Source organism: Scyliorhinus canicula, chromosome 1, assembly GCF_902713615.1.
Source record: "Scyliorhinus canicula chromosome 1, sScyCan1.1, whole genome shotgun sequence".
Classification (NCBI taxonomy): Eukaryota; Metazoa; Chordata; class Chondrichthyes; order Carcharhiniformes; family Scyliorhinidae; genus Scyliorhinus; species Scyliorhinus canicula.
This window is the reverse complement of record NC_052146.1, coordinates 281,107,475-281,124,204: the sequence shown is the minus strand read 5'-3', so window position 1 is coordinate 281,124,204 and position 16,730 is coordinate 281,107,475. Positions and strand designations below refer to the sequence as shown.

Below are 16,730 nucleotides of genomic sequence, written 5' to 3'. Positions count from 1 at the left end.
TGCATGCCCGATGATGTGGCGGTCACTGTCCCCCTCCGCCTCCTCCTGCACATGTCGGGCGGGAGGGCTGCAACCTCAGCGGCTGGCATGGGGCCCTCTGCAGCCAGTCCCTCTGCTGCAGCTGCTGCAGCTGCTCTGAGCCGCCTGCATCGACGCTGCCGGATGGCAACCTGCGGGGTAGCAGCTCCCGCCACGGTGGCAAACATAGCTGTCTTGTGTGCAAACATGACGATCTGCAAGTGGGGGGTGGGGGGGCAGAAACAACATGGTTAACGATGGCGCTTGGACACATCGACAGCCAGGTGCCATGGGATACATGTGTGCCCTGGTTGCCTGGTCTCGCTGCAGACACGCAGGCACCCTGACCCCTGCCCACAGTCTCAATCCACCAGCCAGTTCACTCCATCCCTCCTCATTGCTGCGCCAGTGGCCTTTGCCCATCAGCATGACCTCAACATGCGAGCGTGTCTTCGCCACCATCCTGCCATGGCAGGCCGGCTGGCATGTTGCTCCTGCGGATAACCCTCCCCAACCTCAACACCGGCATGACTGCATCCTCCTCCCCTCCCCCCTCCCCCCCCCACGGGCCTAACTGCATCCTTCCCCTCCTCCACCTTCCCCCCCTCCCCCCTGCCCACAGGCACGGCGACATCCTGCCCCCCCACTCCCCCCTGCCTAAGCACGGCGGAACCCTTCCCCAAAAACCCTCCTCCCACCAGCATGGCCGTAGACGCCAAAACTCCGGGAACGCCGGCCGCTCACCACCTTACTCCTCATCGGCAGCTAGCACGACCGGCTGACGAATTTATTTAGCAGTAGTGAACGGCGATGGCGTGACGCCGTGGGACCTCAGCCCATCCGGGCCGCTGTGAATAGCGGGGGGCCCAGAGAATCGCTGTACTTAGTGCCTCGGGCAATTCTCCGGCAGGCGTGGCGCCGACCTCATTGATGCTGCTCTCACCAGTTGGGAGAATGGCGGAACAGTGTTGGACCGGCGTTGCGTGAAAAATCGGCGCGAACAGTGATTCTCCCAGCCGGCGCAGCATGGGAGAATCCCGCCCTATATATGTAAAATAATATGTGGTCTGAGGTGGAATTTCCATGGTGCCCTCTCAATCTCCTCCCCTAACACTGGGTGAATGGGGGTGATTTTAATCTTTGACACTGTGTAAAATGGCTTCTATCAGATTAACTGTCTGGTTTGCACCTTTCCCAATTTACATTCCCTCCCTGAGTAGAAAGGAAAATGATGAAAGGAAATAACAGGTAGTCGGAGCGACATTGGCTATTTTACACTGACATCAAAACTTTTGCGTTATCCCGCATATCTTCAGCAACAGCCATTTATGCCATTTCTCAGTTTTCTGACATCTGCAACCAAAATGATTGCAGGAAATCGGAAGAATCCCTGTGGAAATTCCAAGCACCAATTTTTCACAGCAAATACTGTTTAAAACATGTCAGGCATTGGAACATGGTGCCTATTATTTTTTTAACATTCCCCCTTTTTACATTGTTTGTTTAATAGTTCTTTTCTTTTCCTTTGAACAGCAATCTATATTTATATTGTGCCTTGAATGTAATAAAAGCTCCCTTGACGCTTCACAGGAGCATTATAAAGTAAAATGTGATACTGAGTCGCGTAACGAAACGATGGGAGGGATTTGAAACAAAAATAGAAAATACTGGACAATCTCTGCAGGTCTGACAGCATCTGTGGAGAGAGAAGGGAGCGAATGTTTTGAGTCTCGATGACTCTTTGTCAAAGTCATCCAGACTCAAAACGTTAGCTCCCTTCTCTCATCACAGATGCTGTCAGACCTGCTGTGATTATCCAGCATTTTCTGGTTTTGTTTCAGCTCCAGCATCCGCAGTTATATGTTTTTATATAACAATAATAATCTTTATTATTGTCAGAAGTAGGTTTACATGAACACAGCAACGAAGTTACTGTGAAAATCTGTAGTCGCCACATTTAGACGCCTGTTTGGGTACACAGAGGGAGAATTCAGAATGTTCAATCCACCTAACAGCACGTCTTAGGACATAGAACATAGGACATACAGTGCAGAAGGAGGCCATTCGGCCCATCGAGTCTGTGCCGACCCACTTAAGCCCTCACTTCCACCCTATCCCCATAACCTAATACCCCTCCTAACTTTTTTGGTCACTAAGGGCAATTTAGCATGGCCAATCCACCAAACCTGAACGTCTTTCGGGACTTATGGAAGGAAACCGGAGCACCCAGAGGAAACCCACGCAGACACAGGGAGAACGTGCAGACTCCAGACAGACAGTTATCCAAGCCGGGAATCGAACCTGGGACCCTGGCGCTGTGAAGCAACAGTGCAAAGGATTGTGCAACTGTGCCGCCCTTTTGGGAGGGATTTTCCACACGCCCCTGTAGCGTGTTCCGTGGCGGCATTGGTCCGCCATTGGCCAGCAACAGGATCATCTGATCAGATGATCCCACTGCTGGCAATGGGGCTTCCCATTCCGTGCACCCCCTCACCCACCCAAGAATCCTGTGGTGGGGGTAGGGGATTCCTCGTTGACAGGACCGAAAGATCCCAGGGGTCAGAACAGCCTGAAGATTCCTGCCATTAGGTTAAATGGCCAAAAGCTTGGTCAAAGAGGTAGGTTTTAAGGAGTGTATAAAAGGAGGAAAATTAGGTTGAGAGAAAGAGAGCTGGAGGAAGGGATTCCAGAGCATGCAGCCTGGGCAGCTGAAGGCATGACCACCAGTGGTGTCACAATTATAATTGGGAATGCACGGAGGAAGCAAAGAGGAGGAGGAGCCCCTGGGACTGAGGGAGGTGCTGGATAGTATCAGGGGTATGAAGTCGAGGAAGGCCCCTGGGCCGGATGGGTACCCGGCAGAATTTTATAAGGAATTTGTGGCGGCCCTGGCACCACATCTGTTGGGAGTGTTTAATGAAGCACTGGAGAAGGGGGAGCTGCCGGAGACGATGAAGCAGGCAGTAATCACACTAATCCCCAAAAAAGGGAACGATCTGGTGGAATGTGGGTCGTATAGACCCATATCACTAATGAACACTGTTGGGAAAGTATTGATTAAGTTGTTGGCGGGGAGGTTGCAGAAGATCAAACAGGGTTTGTGAAGGGAGGCAGCTGACGAGTAATATAAGACGACTGTTGAATGTGATGAATCCGTCGAGAGCTCTGGTACCGGAGGTGGTGGTGTCCATGGACGTGGAGAAAGCATTTGATCGGGTGGAGTGTGGTACTTGTTCGAAGTTTTGGGACGGTTTGGGTTTGGGCCGAGATTTGTGGCATGTGCGGTTGCTGTATGTGGCGCCAACAGCGAGGGTGAGGACGAATTATATGAGCTCACGAAGCTTTGACTTACATAGGGGTACGAGGCAGGGGTGTCCGTTGTCGCCGCTGCTGTTTGTGTTGGCCATAGAGCCATTGGCGATGGCTCTCAGGGGGTTGGCAGAGTGGCAGGGGATAATGAGGGGACAGAGGGAGCATCGGGTGTCGCTCTATGCCGATGACCTCTTGCTGTATGTTTCAGATCCTTTGGAGAGTATGGGAAGGATTATGGTCTGTTGGGGAGGTATGAAGGGTTCTTGGGATACAAGCTGAATGTAGGGAAAAGCGAGGCATTCCCGGTGAATGTGCTGGCACAGCGGGCTAATTTAGGGGGCGTGCCATTTACGGTAGCGAGGGATAGGTTTAGGAACTTGGGGATTCAGGTAGCGAGGGAACGGACGGGGCTCCATAAGTGGAACTTAACGAAGCTGGTGGAGGAGGCCAGGGAGGACCTTAAGAGGTGGGATACACTGCAATTAACGTTGGCGGGGAGGGTCAAAGTGGTGATAATGAATATTCTGCCGAGGTTATTGTTTATCTTTCAGGCTCTCCAGATCTTTATACCAAAAGCCTTTTTTCAGAAAGTGGACACAATCATCTCTGATTTTGTATGGGCGGGGAAGGTGCCGAGGGTGGGGAGGACCCTGCTACAGAGGTAGAGGCAGCAGGGGGGGGGGGTTGGCATTGCCAAATTTGCTCCAGTATTATTGGGCGGCGAATGTGGACAAGGTGCAGCAGCGGTGGGAAGGAGAGGGTAGAGTTGCCGAGGGGTAGTGAGTTCAGGTATTACAGGTTAGGGACTTTGGACGAAAGGTCTGGAAGGGGTTCCCTAGATTGCCAGGATGCACCCTGCTGGAGCGACTGCTGTTTCCGGATGTGGAAGGGGAGGGAAGAATTGGGATATATAAGTGGCTGGGGGAGCAGGGAGGCGAGCGGGTGGTGAAGATCAAGGAGAAATGGGAAGCGGAGTTGGGAATGGAGATCAATTGGGGAGTATGGAGTGAGGCACTGCGAAGGGTAAACGGGACCTCCTCTCTACAAGGGTGAGCCTGATACAGTTTAAGGTGGTGCACAGGGTGCATATGACTCGGGCGAGAAGGAATGAGTTTTTTCCGGGATAGCAGATGAGTGTAAGAGGTGTGGGCGGGGGCCTGCAAATCATGCGCACATATTTTGGGGTTGCGAAAAATTGGGAAGATCCTGGGCGGGAGTGTTCGCGGTCTTAGCCAGAATAGTGAAGGAGGGAGTGGACCTGGACCCTATGGTGGCGATATTTGGGGTTTCAGAGAAGCCGGAGCTCATGGAGAGGAGGAAGGCCGATGTCTTGGCCTTCGCCTCTCTGATTGCACGGCGACGAATGTTGCTGGAGTGGCGGTCGGCATCGCCACCGGGGGTAGCAGCATTGTTGGGTGACCAGTATGACTTTGTGCAGTTAGAGAAGATAAAGTATGAGTTAAGGGGCTCAGCAGGGGAGTTTGAGAAAAAGTGGGGGATGTTTGTGACCGTGTTTGAGGAGCTGTTCATCACAAGGTGGTGGGAGGGTGGGTGATGGGGAGGGGGTGAAAAAAGAGAAAATTCTGTACAAACTGTATCGCTGATTGTTGGGAAGAATGTTTCCCGGGGTGTTTGGAGGAAGTGTAGGCTGTAACCTACTTTGATACAAGTTTGAATAAAATAAGTTTAAAAAGAGAAAAAAAGGGAATACACAAGTGGCCAGAATGATAGAAACTCAGATATCTTGGAGGCCTGTGGGGCTGGAGAGGATTACAGAGATGGTGTGGGGCAAGACCATGGAAGGATTTGAAAACAACATTGAGAATTTTAAATGTTACGACCTTGTTTGACCAGGAGTCAATGGTCAAGGGCAACAGGACAGGCTGTGAGGTAAGACACGCACAGCAGAGTTTTGGCAATTGCTCCTGCCAAACATGGAATACAAAAACAAAGATCCTCCTGCAAACCTCCTCTGAGTTCTTCTGTCTATTGTCGTACTTCTACGAGGTGGTTTCTCAAAGGTTACAGCAAGGCAGGTTGCTAATCATGCACAGAGAGCAATTGAGAAGGCTGCGATGTGACCTCCTCAAAAAAATGTGATTAGGTCAGTGGCACACGATCAATCACTACTGAAGTGAGATTGTATCCAATTGAAGGCTTTAATGAACAAGTAGTTACCCCAGCAGCTCCGGTACAGAATGACTGCTGTGGGTGAACCAGCAGGCAGGTTCTACCACTCATACTACAGCATAAGGTACATCCCACCTAGGTACCGCGATACCCCTAATATAGCCTACCACAGTTAGTCAGACATACACCCTTCGCCCCTCCTAAATCCATGTTAACTCTCTGTGGCCAACTTCTACTTGCCCAGCTGTTCAGTTACTTTGCCGGGTTTTTCCGATCCTTCCCACTGGTGGGATCTTCCAGTCCCACCAAAGGCCACCCCCTGCATCACAAATGACCTTTGACTGCAGCGGGAGCAGGAGATCCCGCCGGCAGCCAATAGCAAGCTGCCTCCACCTCCAGAATGAGGGGTGGGGGAGTGCCTGGGTGGGAGTACCCAGACTCTGTCAATAGCACTGAGACTTCACAGCACCAGGGTCCCAGGTTCGATTCCCAGCTTGGGTCACTGTCTGTGCGGAATCTGCACGTTCTTCCTGTGTCTGCGTGGGTTTCCTCCGGGTGCTCCGGTTTCCTTCCACCAGTCCCGAAAGATGTGCTGTTAGGCAATTGGGACATTCTGAATTCTCCCTCTGTGTACCCGAACAGGCACCGGAATGTGGTGACTTGGGGGATTTTCACAGAAACATAATTGCAGTGTTAATGTAAGTCTACTTGTGACAAGATAAATTTTTATTATTATAGTGACAACAGATTTCAGTAACTTCTCAGTAACTGACGTTAAACTGACATTACCATTTCTCACCATGTAAAATTAGTACCTTACCAGAAAATACACTAGGGATCTTTGACAAAAAGCTTTTCACCGTGCGGATAGGAATCCCATTTTTCTCCTCTTGCATTCGTGCTATAACATCTTCCATCTGAAACAAGATGGGAGGAACATGTTGAATATGTTATTTTTGCACTCCGTACCTTTGAATGTACTTTCTTAAAAAGAGACTGAAGCTTGCCAATTCTGTTCTTTGTAAGGATTAAAAGTGCAATGCTTTGTTATTCTTTCATTTGGAGAAACCTTTTCATCTCCACGAGACTTAATTTGATATTTACATGAAAGTGTTCCATTTTTTAAGGAAACAGCTGCATAAATCGTGGCTTTGTAAAGAAAATAATCATTCATATTCTGGGGGGAAAATCGGCATTAAGATTAAACACTGTTTACGCGTGATTTATAATTGCTTTAACAATAATAAAAACATTAACTTCACAAAACATATATGATTGGCGAAAACAGATTCATCTCAGACTATCTACTTTTATCTATAGTCATTGTTTCATAAAGCCTGGTCAAGATTCTTTAATAGTATTTTGGGCATGGGTTACGACCTATCTAACAATCTCTCCTTGACATTCAACAGCATTTGTCATTGCAGAATTCCAGCACCATCAACATCCTGGGAGGGGGGGGGTTTACTTTTGACGAAAAACTTGCTGCCCAAATAAATACCCAAGGTACAAGAGCAGATCAGAGGCTGGGAATTCTTTGGAGAGTATCTCACCTTCTGAGTCCCCAAAACCTGGCCACCATCGACAATACACAGTCAGGCGTGTGATGGAATATTCCCCACTTGCTTGGATGAGCGTAGCTTCAACAATACTCAAGAAGTTCAACACAATCCAGGACAAAGCAGCCCATATTACGAGCATCCCACCGACCACCTCCAGCATTCATTCTCTTCACCATTAACACATAGTGTGGCAACGTGCAACATCCGCACGGTGCACTGCAATACTTATCAGGCCTCTTTCGAGATGACCTTCCAAGCCTCAGTCTTTACTACCTAGAAGGACAAGAGCTTCAGAGGCATGGGAACACCATCGTCACCTGTGAATTTCACTCCAAGCCACGCATCTCCTTCTTGGAACTATATCTTAATCCTTTGCAATCTCTCAATGGTAAAAGTCTAGAACTCCATCCCGTTCCAGCAGCTCTGTGGATGTACCTACTCCATAAATATGCAGTGGTTCATCAAGGTACCCCCATCAACACCTTCACCAGGATAATGAGCGAGGGGTAATAAATGCTGACCTTGCCATGACAGTAACATCCCACAAATAAGTGAAAACACAGATGGTTTTCAAAGTCAGGATACCCATTCCAGAAGCTGTAAGCCTGCATTCGGGTACGAAGTGAACTGTGAGGAAGAAATCAGTCAGAACCAGGGCTTTTATGGTCTTTTATTTATTGGTATTACATCGCTGAGCTCCTTGCTTGATAAGAATGGGTTTCCCCATGTCCAAACCCAGGTTCAGTGCATTTTTGCACCTTTAATGTAGCTCGGTTACGTAGGTCTTCAACTGGTCTGGAACTAGCTTTTGCCAGGTGCTCTGATGGTTTGTATTTTTTTGGCATCTTTAGCAATGTGTAATTCTACATTGGCCCTTTTTCTTCAGCCTACCTGGAGCCAGTTTCTTCTTTTCTAAAAATCTTTCTTTTATCATAGAATCCCTACGGAAGCCATTTGGCCCATCCAATCTACACCGACCCACTGAAAGTGCACCCTACCCAGGTCCACGCCCTATCCCCGTAACCCAACTAACCTTTCGGACACAATTTTGGACAATTTAGCATGACCCGATCTCCCTCTCCAGGACCTTCTCCATCACTGGATCAGTTCTTGTATACCTTTGTCCTTCAGATGAAGTTGCCGGTACTTTTTCAAGATGAGCGAGATATATTTATAAAGTCTTCATCAGATTCTGATCTTGTTTGACTTGTAGCAGTTGTCTAGATAAAGCTTCCGCATTTGCGGGCTGCTCTGACTTACAATACTGGATATCATAATAGTTTGCCGACAAGATCAAAGACCACCTTTGCAATTGACTAACTACTAAAGATGGAATACCCTTACACGGACCAATTTATCAAGGTTAATACATCTACTTGCACATCTTTGGGATGTGGGAGGAAACCGGACCACCCAGAGAAAACCCATGCAAATATGGGGAGAACAGGCAGTTACCCAAGGTCGAAATTGAACGCGGGTCCCTTGCGCTGTGAGGCAGTAGTGTTAGCCACTGTGCGAATGTAGGACTATCAGATATATTGGGCACGATTCTCCGCAACCACGATGGGTGGGAGAATAGCGGGAGGTCAGCTCCCGCACCTCCCGCACCTCCCGCTATTCTCCCACCCCCCCCCAAAATGGCGCGTCCGGTTTTCCGACACGCCGCTCGGAGAAACGCGGGACGCCGTTTTTCATGGCGGCCCGCGATTCTCCGACCCGGATGGGCTGAATGGCCTGCCGTTCCCGACCTGTTCACGACGGCGGCAACCACACCTGGTCGTTGCCATCGTGAACATGGCGTGCCAGGTAAGTGTGGGGCCTAGGGGGGGGTAGATCGGGGATCGAGCACCACGACCGTGCTCGGGAGGGGACTGGCCCGTTATCGGTGCCCACCGATCGTCGGGCCGGCGTCTCAAGGGGATGCACCCTTTCCACTTCGCCGCCCCGCAACATCAAGCCGTCACGTCTTGTGGGGCGGCTGAGGGGAAAGACGGCAACCGCACATGCACGGGTTTGAGCTGTCCAACCCGCGCATGCATGGCTGACGTCATTAGGCTCCGCCGCGGCGTTATTCTTGGCGCGCCGGGCCTTGAAGCCAGGGACAAGGCCCAGCCGTCGAGTTTCCCGGTACGGCCCGCCTACCCCCCCCCCCCCCCCCCCCCCCCCCCCCCGGTAGGGGAGAATAGGGGGCCGGGAGAGGCTTCCGATGCCGTCGTGAAATTCTCCAGGTTTCACGACGGCGTCAGGCCTTGCGGAGAATCCCGCCTATTGTATTATATATATATTGTGCAGTAAGGGTTAAAATCCTGAATTAGTGTGTGTTTGAAAGCTGCGGTCATGTTATTCAAAGTAAAAATAAATAATAAAAAAAGGGAAAACAGGATCATCAGAACAACATGGTGGTTAGCATAAATGCTTCACAGCTCCAGGGTCCCAGGTTCGATTCCCGGCTGGGTCACTGTCTGTGCGGAGTCTGCACGTCCTCCCCGTGTGTGCGTGGGTTTCCTCCGGGTGCTCCGGTTTCCTCCCACAGTCCAAAGATGTGCGGGTTAGGTGGATTGGCCATGCTAAATTGCCCGTAGTGTCCTAAAAAGTAAGGTTAAGGGGGGGTTGTTGGGTTACGGGTATAGGGTGGATACGTGGGTTTGAGTAGGGTGATCATGGCTCGGCACAACATCGGGGGCCGAAGGGCCTGTTCTGTGCTGTACTGTTCTATGTTCTATGTTCTATAAGTTATGATAAAGGCCCCACCAGTCATTATCAAGGAGACTATTTAAAAATAAATTTAGCTTGAGGGGCTTCTTCTCATCCCAGCACCCCTTTGTCTGCCTTGTGGGAAAACCTGGCTCACTCCTCCCTGTTCCTGAATCCAATCGGCAAATTTAAAGTACTCCTTGCTGGATCAGAGAAAGTGTTTTGCACTTGGGTTTCCATGAAGAGCAGGGAGCTAAAATTTACTCCAGGGTATCTACCTGAGGCTGCCAGATTTCTGGATGCTGTGTTGAGATCATCTGTTGAGCAGGTGTATTCAATGCCGTGTTTGCAGAGGGGAGTCCACCGTGACCAAGACCACATAAAAAGGGAAAGTTCCGTTCATGAAAGAATGGGGGCCTCAGTTACACTCAGTATTTGGACTCCATGTTCATTTACTTATGACTTCAGGCTCCTACTGATGTCACCAGGCAGCTGACCAGCCAAAGCAATTTTGAACTTTTGAGGAGGCAGCCCTCAGGAGGGGCATGGAAGAAGGGTGGAAGCAGGAAGTCGGGAGGGGTGACAAATAAGAAGGTGAATGATGGGGAGGGGAAGAGGTGACCAGCAGAGGGCAATTGGCTGGAGGGAAGGGTTGTCCAGAAGGCGGGGTTTACAAATAAGCAGAATGGGAGGCTGGGAGTTATTGACACCAGAAGATCACCAAAGCTGCAAAATTGAGGACTGTGAGGAAACGAAGAAGAACCCAATTTAATTAAAGAAATGTCTGAATTTCTGGACTCACAATTTAGATCCAGAAAATAAAACACAGTGGGAAATATTTTCACATCCGCAGATGAACACCATGTTTCCTGGGTCAAAATGTTGGATCTGTCAGATTCTATTGAACCACAATATAAAATCCTCGCAACTACAAAAGCTCTGATTTCAAAGCAAGGCACCAATAGCAGCTGTGTCCCTGAACGCTGTGCCATCTCCTTTCAACCAACTTACAATTGAGTCCACTGTCACCTTCTCATGCTCACTCCTGCGCCATCATGCTGAGCTGTGTACCGCAGGATTGATATTTCACAATTATTTGCACTTGCAACTCGTCCACAAGCCAAATAACTGTTCTGCCGCTCGCCCAGCAAGATCAATTTGAATTTGAATCTCTGCTGTGCCACAGCTGGGCATGCTGACAACCCCGACTGGATTGAGAGATCAATATGGCACAGGGTGATACCTTCGATGGTACACGTTTAACGAGGGGAGTGAGGACAGACCAAATTAAAAATTTATTGAAAAGACGAGAGATAATCAGAAGTCCGAAGAGAGCAAAAGCTGCTGACATTTTCAGCTCTCTTCTGGAAGTTTCCAAACGAAGGAGGGATTATTTCATTTGATCCAAGTCGACTACACTTGTGAAGATAAAACCAGAGCAACGGCATATATTTTCATCTTTTCTGTGCCTGTAAACAAAAGTCTAGCTTTTCCCTTGTCAGAAAATGCTGGATTAGTTTGCTGCTGTTATCACTGAATTCCAGATTGAGTGTGAAGTAGATGATCAGTAACTCTGCTTAAAAAGAACAAGTAGATGCGCATTTTTGTTTCAAATAAATAGGACAGATTTATTCGGAATCTCGTAAATGACAAAGTTTGAAATGTGATTCAGCTCATATTCTAATCCCAGTTTAAATCCTTCAAAGTTCCCCTGCGCGTGGGGGAGCAAAGCTAAGGGCCAGAAATACAAGACACGCGCTAATAAATTCAATAAAGAATTTAAGAGGAACTTCTTCACTTAGAAAGTGGCATCAGACTGGGAACTGAGGTGAATGGCATAGGTATCTTTAAAGGAAAGTTAGAAAAGGAATGGAAGCATGTGCAGCGTTAACACCGGCTTGTGCCTGTTAGGGTGAATATTCTCTTTATGTGCGGTGAATTTGATGTAATGTACTCTTTTTAAAGTACTTTTCTACTCTGCTTCAACAATGGCTAATTGCAGAGAATTTAACGTTCTAACCGTCCTTTCGGAATACCCAATTTCAGACCCTCCTCTGGCCATGCAAGCTGCCCTTCCAGCGGCATGGCATCATAACATTTGCCCCTCTGCCTACTTTGCAGTGCCGCAACACAGTTGCCACTCTCCAGTGCTCTGGGATCATTTCTCCAGACACAAACTTTTTGAAAATTATAGACTTTATTACTTCTTTCTTAGCATTCCTCACATTCCTTATGTGTATTCCTCAGGTCCTAGTGAGTTAAGTTTGAATGATTATTTTTTCCAATGCCATTTTGTTATTTACAGCACAGAAGGAGGCCTGTTAAGTAGTACCATTGAGCCTATAGTGCCTCCCCCATGTTTCTTCTACCAAAATGCATTACCCACATTTTGCTGCATTGAAGTTCATCTGCCAGGTGTCTGCTCCCTTACCTCTCTCGGCAATCTAGGATGCATCCCATCCGGGCCTGGTGACTTCTCTACCCGGAGTGCTGCCAGCCTTTTTAGCATCTTTTCTTTATCTATCTTTAAACTGCTCAGTTGCTCATTGACACTTGTCAATGACCCTCTGAAGTCGCTCAGCATCATCCTCACAATTTACTATTCTCCCTAGCTTAGTATCATCTGCAAATTAATAGATTTTGCCCTCAATATCCACTTCTAAATTATTTAAATAAATCAGAAAAAGCAAGGGTCTCAACAGTGAGCCCTGGGCAACACAACTTTCAATTTGTCTCCAGCATGAGAAATGTCCATTTATACCTACCCTCTGTTTCCTATCTCTGAGCCAACTTTTAATCCATGCTGCCAAGGACCCATCAATCCCAAACATTTTTAATTTGCTAACGAACCTGCCATGTGGCACTGTATCAAATGCTTTCTGAAAGTCCAAATATACAACATTCACGGCACTACCTTCATCCCAAAGCCATGTTGACCGTCTAGAATTAACTTATTTTCCCCAAAGTGCATATTTATCTCATCCCGTATTATGGTGTCCATCGATTTTCCCACTACTGATGTCAAGCTTACAGGTCTGTAATTTCCTGGGTAATCCTTTGCCCTTTTCTTAAACAACAGCATCACATTTGCAATCATCCAGTCCCGCGGGACTAATCCCTGTGTTTGGAGAGGCCTGGAAAATTTATGTCAACGGCTCTGCAATATGCTCTCCTTACCTCTCTCAGCAATCTGGGATGCATCCCATCCGGGCCTGGTGACTTCTCTACCCGGAGTGCTGCCAGCCTCTTTAGCACCTTTTCTTTATCTATCATCAAACTGCTCAGTTGCTCAACATCCACATTTTCAACTGGGCCATTGTCGCCATCTTCTGATTAGGTAGACAGAAGCAAAGTACTCATTAGGTACCATTGCCGTACCCTACGCTTCAGTGAGCATTTTACCCTGATTGTCCCTGATGGGCCCCACTCTATCGTCACTAATCTTTTGCCATTAATATGCTTGAAGAACATTTTGCTATTTGTTTAAGCACAGCCTGCAATTCTTTCTTCTTGCTTCCACTTAGCATTCCTTATCCCAGCCTTGGCCGCTCTTCTGCATTTGAGATACTCTTCCTGATTTTAATTGCTATTATTATTCCGGCACTAGTTGAACGGTAGTTGCTGCTGTTTTCTCCACACCTGCATCCAAAGATTCTACAGTTCTAATGACCCATGAAAACTGAAACAAAATACTTTTGTTAGTATCTCCAGCTACTTGCTCACTCTCCATTACAAGCTTAGCTTCTTCACCACTTAGTTGCCCCACCCCTTTCTTTACGAACTTTATACTATTTCTTTAGTAACTTTCCTATTTTGGGGGATTTGTCCTTGCTTTCTGCTCGGGTAGGATGACCTTTGCTTCAGCAAACTTGACACAACTTGAAATCATGCAATTCTTCATGATTACATGGGTTTTAGTTATGGAGAATGATCTGTGACAATTCAAGGTCTTTTTAAAGCAGGATTTTGTAAATTCATTCAAGGCAGGTGGAATTTGCTAGCTAGGCCAGCATTTATTGCCCATGCCGAATTGCCCTTGAGAAGATGGTAGTGAGTTGCCTTCTTGAACTGCTGCAGTCCATTTGGTGTAAGTACATCCACTGTGCTATTAAGGGGGGAGTTCCAAGATTTTGAACCAGCGACAGTACTGTTTAAGAAGCCTCGGTGAGATCCTGCAGTGCATCTTGTAGATGGTACACAGGCCGCTACTGGAGGTCAGTGGTGGAGGGGGTAAATGTTTCTGGAAGGGGTACCAATCAAGCTGGCTGCTTTGTTCTGGATGGTGTCGAGCTTCTTGATGTTACACTCATTCAGGCAAGGGGAGAATATTCCATCACACTCCTGACTTGTGCCTTGTAGATGGTGGACAGGCTTTGGAGAGTCAGGAGGCGAGTTACTCTCTGCAATATCCCTAGCCTTTGACGTGCTCTGGTAGCCACAGTATTGATATGGCTACGCCAGTTCAGTTTCTGGTCAATGGTAACCCCCCGGATGTGGATAGTGGGCGATTTAGAGATGGTAATGCCATTGAATGTCCAGGGGCGGTGGTTATAATATCTCTTGTTGGAGATGGTCATTGCCTGGCATTTGTGTGGCACAAGGTTACATGCCACTTTTCAGCCCAAGCTCGATATTGTCCACGTCTTGATGGATTTGGACATGAACTGATTCAATATCTGAGGAGTCACACATGGTGCTGAACATTGTGCAATCATCAGCGAACATCCCCACTTCTGACTTTATGATGGAGAAAAGGTCATTGATGAAGCAGCTGAAGATCGTTGGGCCTAGGTCCTTACCCTGCTGGCCCTCCTGCAATAACCCCGTGGAGCTGAGATAACTGTGATTGTGACATAAAACATTGCCAATGTTAATTCAACTAGAGAAAATCTTTTTGAGGTGGTTTACTGATTGATTTTGAAAATACAAACTTAAGAAAATTCCTCACAATTGGAGTTCATCCATTGAAGTATTAGAAATTAAACCTTGTCCAAAAACCCCCAAAATAAGGAAGTGCAACATTTCAAAATATTTTGCAGAAGAGTAGTACCTCTGGAGTTAAAAAAAGAAGCATACATTCACCATTTAAATAGATAAAAGACCATCTTCCTCTGTCACAGAAAATAACCCACTGATGATGAGGGATTAAGAATTAAGGCATGACTCAGAATAAGGCCTTTAAACAGAATGGCTTAAAACGTTATGCTTGAGGTGGAGAGTGGAATTCAGGGAAATTCGTGGCTCAGCCCACCCTTCTTAGACAATGGTATTCTGTAGTAAAATAATTATGTATGCTTGGCTGAGAGCATAGACAAGTATCACTCTTGTTGGAGCAGCCGCATCCCAGTGGAAACAATGCTTGATTGACAACTCAGGCTTCCTGACCTTTAAGGTCAATTTCATGAGGGTTATTTACACAAGGTTAAGTGGTTTCAAGGGTGTGGCTCTTGTTATTGATACTTTAAAGGGCATGGATTATTGACACTTTTTATTGTTTTGTAGAGAAAATACATTTTAACATCGTAGAAAGTTATGAATCAATTACGTTTTTAAAAAGTTGTTTTTGTACACATTCTAGTGTCGCTATCGGGTTCCTCGGTTCCATACAGTGTATAGTCATAATGGCAATGAAGCAACATGGCTTGACATTGGGGGTTCAAGGGCCCATGGGGTAGGTGGAGGGACATAGCTTGGCATGAGGCAGGGCATGAAGAGGATCTTCTATCCCTACAGTTTCAAAGTCCCCCTTTCAAAGGGACCAAGAATCACTACTCCTTGTAAAGCTGCCCGACCCCATGAAAATTGCGGAGAAGCAGGACATGCCTTTCCCTGCAATGGAGTCAGATCGGTCGCGCGTGCTGGATCCCGGCTTTTGACAAGAACCAGACCTCTGTCACTCCCAAAAACCAGACAGCTCTGGAATGGGGATGAGAATTCCGGAATTGGGGCCTGTCAGCCATTTTAAAGGGTTCCTGAGTCATCCCAACTCAGTGAAAATTCAACCAATAGGATTGTTAAAAATAACAGCTGACTAAAGTGGCACTAATCTCCATTAAGTGAAATTGGCCATGGTTTCTTTCATACGCGGAAGAGCTTAAGTTGATTTGTGTGTAAATGTTGCAAGAGGATGCAATAGAATGGTTATCATACATGCAGGCAAATCTGTAAATGGCCGTATTATCTGTTGCTGACAGATAATCATTTCAAATTGCAGAATTAGTATTGAAACGTGCATTGCAGTGATAACATATCATGTGACCATCTTCCTGGAGTTCAAGCTCAAAGGCTGAATTAATTCATGTTAAAGCCAAGATTAATGCTCCTGTAAACTGACCTCAATTGATTCCCAAGTCTCCATTTACACCGATCGGTAGATTCACTGTGAGGCCAAGCTCACAAACAGTCTCTTAAATTACTTTTGAGTATTCCTGGTGCCCTCATTTACAATCACACAGAACAGAAAACATTGCAACGTTTGAATGTACCTGTCTAAGCCAATTTTCCTCCAAGCATGATACGCAAAAGCAATCCAGAATTAAAAATCATAGCTCATTTATATTGTGGTAATAGATAACACCCATAGCACAAGGTGATTTAGAGGGCATGGGAGATTTTGGTACTCAATGCTGATTGACACACCCTGACACTGAATCTCAAACTTGCCTGTGGGAATAATGCCACCACGCGTGAGAGATGACACTGGAAGGGGAGAGGTGATGGTACAGCCAGGTAAGCAAAGGAAATGGTCCCCATTAGAGTAAGCGCGTGGATGTCAGATGGCTCAGTTGGTAAGGAAAAGGAATTTTGTTGCAGGGCTACGGGGAAAAGGCACGATAGCGGCATTAGGTGAACTGCTCCTTTAAGGACCAGCACAGATACCACAGGCCAAATAGCCTCCTTCTGTGCTGTAACCAGGTCTATAGTAGCACTCCTGTCTCTGAGTCACAAGATTCCAGCTTCAAGTCTCATTCCAGGCTCTAAGCCAGGGCCCGACAAAGGTTTTTATGCGGCCCG

At 47.2% G+C, this 16,730-nt stretch overlaps 1 protein-coding gene across 8 annotated transcripts in view; it reads right to left on the bottom strand.

Moving 5' to 3' along the window:
- Positions 1–16,730, bottom strand: part of LOC119974827 (regulator of G-protein signaling 7) — a 585,527-nt gene that overhangs the window by 332,176 nt on the left and 236,621 nt on the right. For all 8 annotated transcript variants that reach the window (XM_038814129.1, XM_038814137.1, XM_038814144.1 and 5 more), the window contains exon 3: positions 6,281–6,377. In XM_038814129.1, the coding sequence (XP_038670057.1) occupies positions 6,281–6,377 (97 nt within the window). The remainder of the gene's footprint in view (positions 1–6,280; positions 6,378–16,730) is intronic.